General features: G+C 37.3%; 1 protein-coding gene across 1 annotated transcript; it reads right to left on the bottom strand.

Moving 5' to 3' along the window:
• Window positions 1–821: 821 nt before the first annotated feature.
• On the bottom strand, window positions 822–1286 carry LOC116131056 (secreted RxLR effector protein 161-like). Its single transcript, XM_031416703.1, has one exon. It carries the CDS (start codon window positions 1284–1286, stop codon window positions 822–824), a length of 465 nt encoding a protein of 154 aa, XP_031272563.1.
• Window positions 1287–2409: the final 1123 nt, after the last annotated feature.

Raw genomic sequence — 2409 nt, 5'->3', positions numbered from 1 at the left:
CATCCTATGTTGATTCCAACTGTGATGTCTCAGGTCTAAGGATCAGTGGTATACTAGCACGATCCCACGATGCATCATTGACCACATCCATGTGATTCATCGTAATCGATCATATTCGATAAACAGTTCACTAACCGTTTATCCATGCTAATGTCTTAGTAACATACCTTTTATAAGCAACCACACTAATACCATCACATGATATTCAATGGAGACATTCAACATGCCTACTATGCAATGTTATTGCCTAATTAACATTACTTACGTAGGGAATTCTTCGATGATTTGATCTTTTGAAGATCTATGTCATCCGGACATTTCACATGCAATATTAAATATAATACAATATAAATGAAGCAGTAAATCAACATATGAAATAAGAACACTTTCTTTTTTTCATAATACATTTACAAGATATAATGTCCTGAAACCGATAACACGATTGGTTCCTAGAGCAGACACTAACAAAACTCCCACTTGCACTAAAGACAATCGTTGTGGTATCTAATACCCATCTTCTGAACATGGTAGTCCAACTGCTTCTGTGTCATCGCTTTAGTGAGTGGGTCAGCTACATTCTCTGCTGAAGGTGTTTTCTGCACCAAAATTTCTCCAGCTCCAACAAATTCTCTCAAAATGTGATATTTACGCTGAATATGTTTTAACTTCTGGTGCGCCCTTGGTTCCTTTGCCTGTGTAATAGCACCAGTATTGTCACAATACAAGGTTATCAGATAAACCATATTTGGAACCACACCAAGTTCAATCATGAACTTGCGCATCTAGACAACTTCCTTTGCTGCTTCTAAAGCGGCAATGTATTAAGCTTCTGTAGTGGAATCAGCAGTAGTCAACTGTTTTGAACTCTTCCAACAAACTACACCTCCATTGCATATGAAAATGAACCCGGATGTAGACTTTCTATCATCCACATCTGATTGAAAATCAGAATCAGAGTATCCATCAATTTTCAACTCTGAACCTCCATAACTTAGTACTAGATCCTTGGTTCTTCTTAAGGACTTAAGGATCGTCTTAACAGTTGACCAGTGTTTTTCCCCTAGGTCGGACTGATATCTGCTTATAACACTCACAACGTACGATATAACAGGCCTAGTACATAACATAGCGTACATGAGACTACTGATGATTGAAGCATAGGGTATCCCACGCATCTGCTCGCACTCTTGATTAATCTTTGGACTCATATCTTTTGAAAGATGAATTCTGTGGCTGCAAAGTAAAATTCCCTTTTTGGAGTCTTGCATGCCGAACCATTTCAACATCTTTTCTATGTACATCCTTTGGGATAAGCCTAATAATCTTTTCGTTCTATCTCTATAGATACGAATTCCTAGGATGTAGGTCGCTTCTCCTAAGTCTTTCATGGAGAAAGTTCTAGATAAGCACAACTTAACTTCACCCATCATCCTAATGTCATTTCCCATCAATAGTATGTCATCTACATACAGTATAAGAAATATGATTGCATGATCCTTTGTCCATTTATAAATACAGGGTTCATCCAGATTCTTTATAAAACCAAACATTTTAATTGTTTCATCAAATCGGATGTTCCAGCTTCTTGAAGCTTGTTTTAACCTATAAATGGATTTATGCAGCTTGCACACTTTATTTCTTTCAGAACTGGATACAAAACCTACAGGTTGTTGGATGTAGATATTTTCCTCACTGAATCCATTGAGGAATGCTGCTTTGACATACATCTACCATATCTCATAATCATAGTGTGCAGCTATGGCTAGCATAATTCTGATTGATTTAACCATAGCGACTGGTGAGAAAGTTTCCTCATAATCCAACCTTTGTTTCTGAGTATACCCTTTTTCAACCAGTCTTGCTTTGTAGGTTTCTACCTTTCCATCCTTGCCAATCTTTCTCTTGAAGATCCATTTACATCCAATGAGAACTATTCCTTCTAGAGGATCAACGAGAGTCCATACTTGATTTGCATTCATGGATTCTATCTCAAAATTCGTAGCTTCTAGCCATTTTCCAGAGTCGATATCTAATATTGCTTCTTCATAGCTTCTAGGATCATCCCCATGACTGACTTCTCTAATCATGAAAGATTCAAAAATCTCTTCATGAAGTAATTCATATCTTTCCGAAGGTCGAGATACTCTAGATGATTTACGAATCAGAACCGTTTTAGGTATTAAGGTTTCCTGAGAAGGACCACCTATCTGAGTATTTTCGGTCTGAGGCTCCTCGGACTCTTCCTAGAGCACAATTTTTCTTCTCCCACCACCCTCTTCTAAGAACTCTTTCTCAAGAAAGTGTGCATTCTTGCTGATCGAAATTCATTGATAAATGTGGAAGTAAAAATAATATCCCAAACTATTTTTGGGATAGCCTATAAACAGACCTTTCTCATATCTAACGTCT

Source organism: Pistacia vera, unplaced genomic scaffold, assembly GCF_008641045.1.
Source record: "Pistacia vera cultivar Batoury unplaced genomic scaffold, PisVer_v2 Contig1063, whole genome shotgun sequence".
In the NCBI taxonomy this organism is placed as follows: domain Eukaryota; kingdom Viridiplantae; phylum Streptophyta; class Magnoliopsida; order Sapindales; family Anacardiaceae; genus Pistacia; species Pistacia vera.
Note: the sequence above shows the minus strand (reverse complement) of the source record. Positions and strands in the feature narration are given on the sequence as shown.

Coding starts and splice junctions, on each gene's coding strand:
- LOC116131056 (XM_031416703.1), bottom strand. CDS start 1,286: ATGTTGAAATGGTTCGGCATGCAAGACTCCAAAAAGGGAATTTTACTT.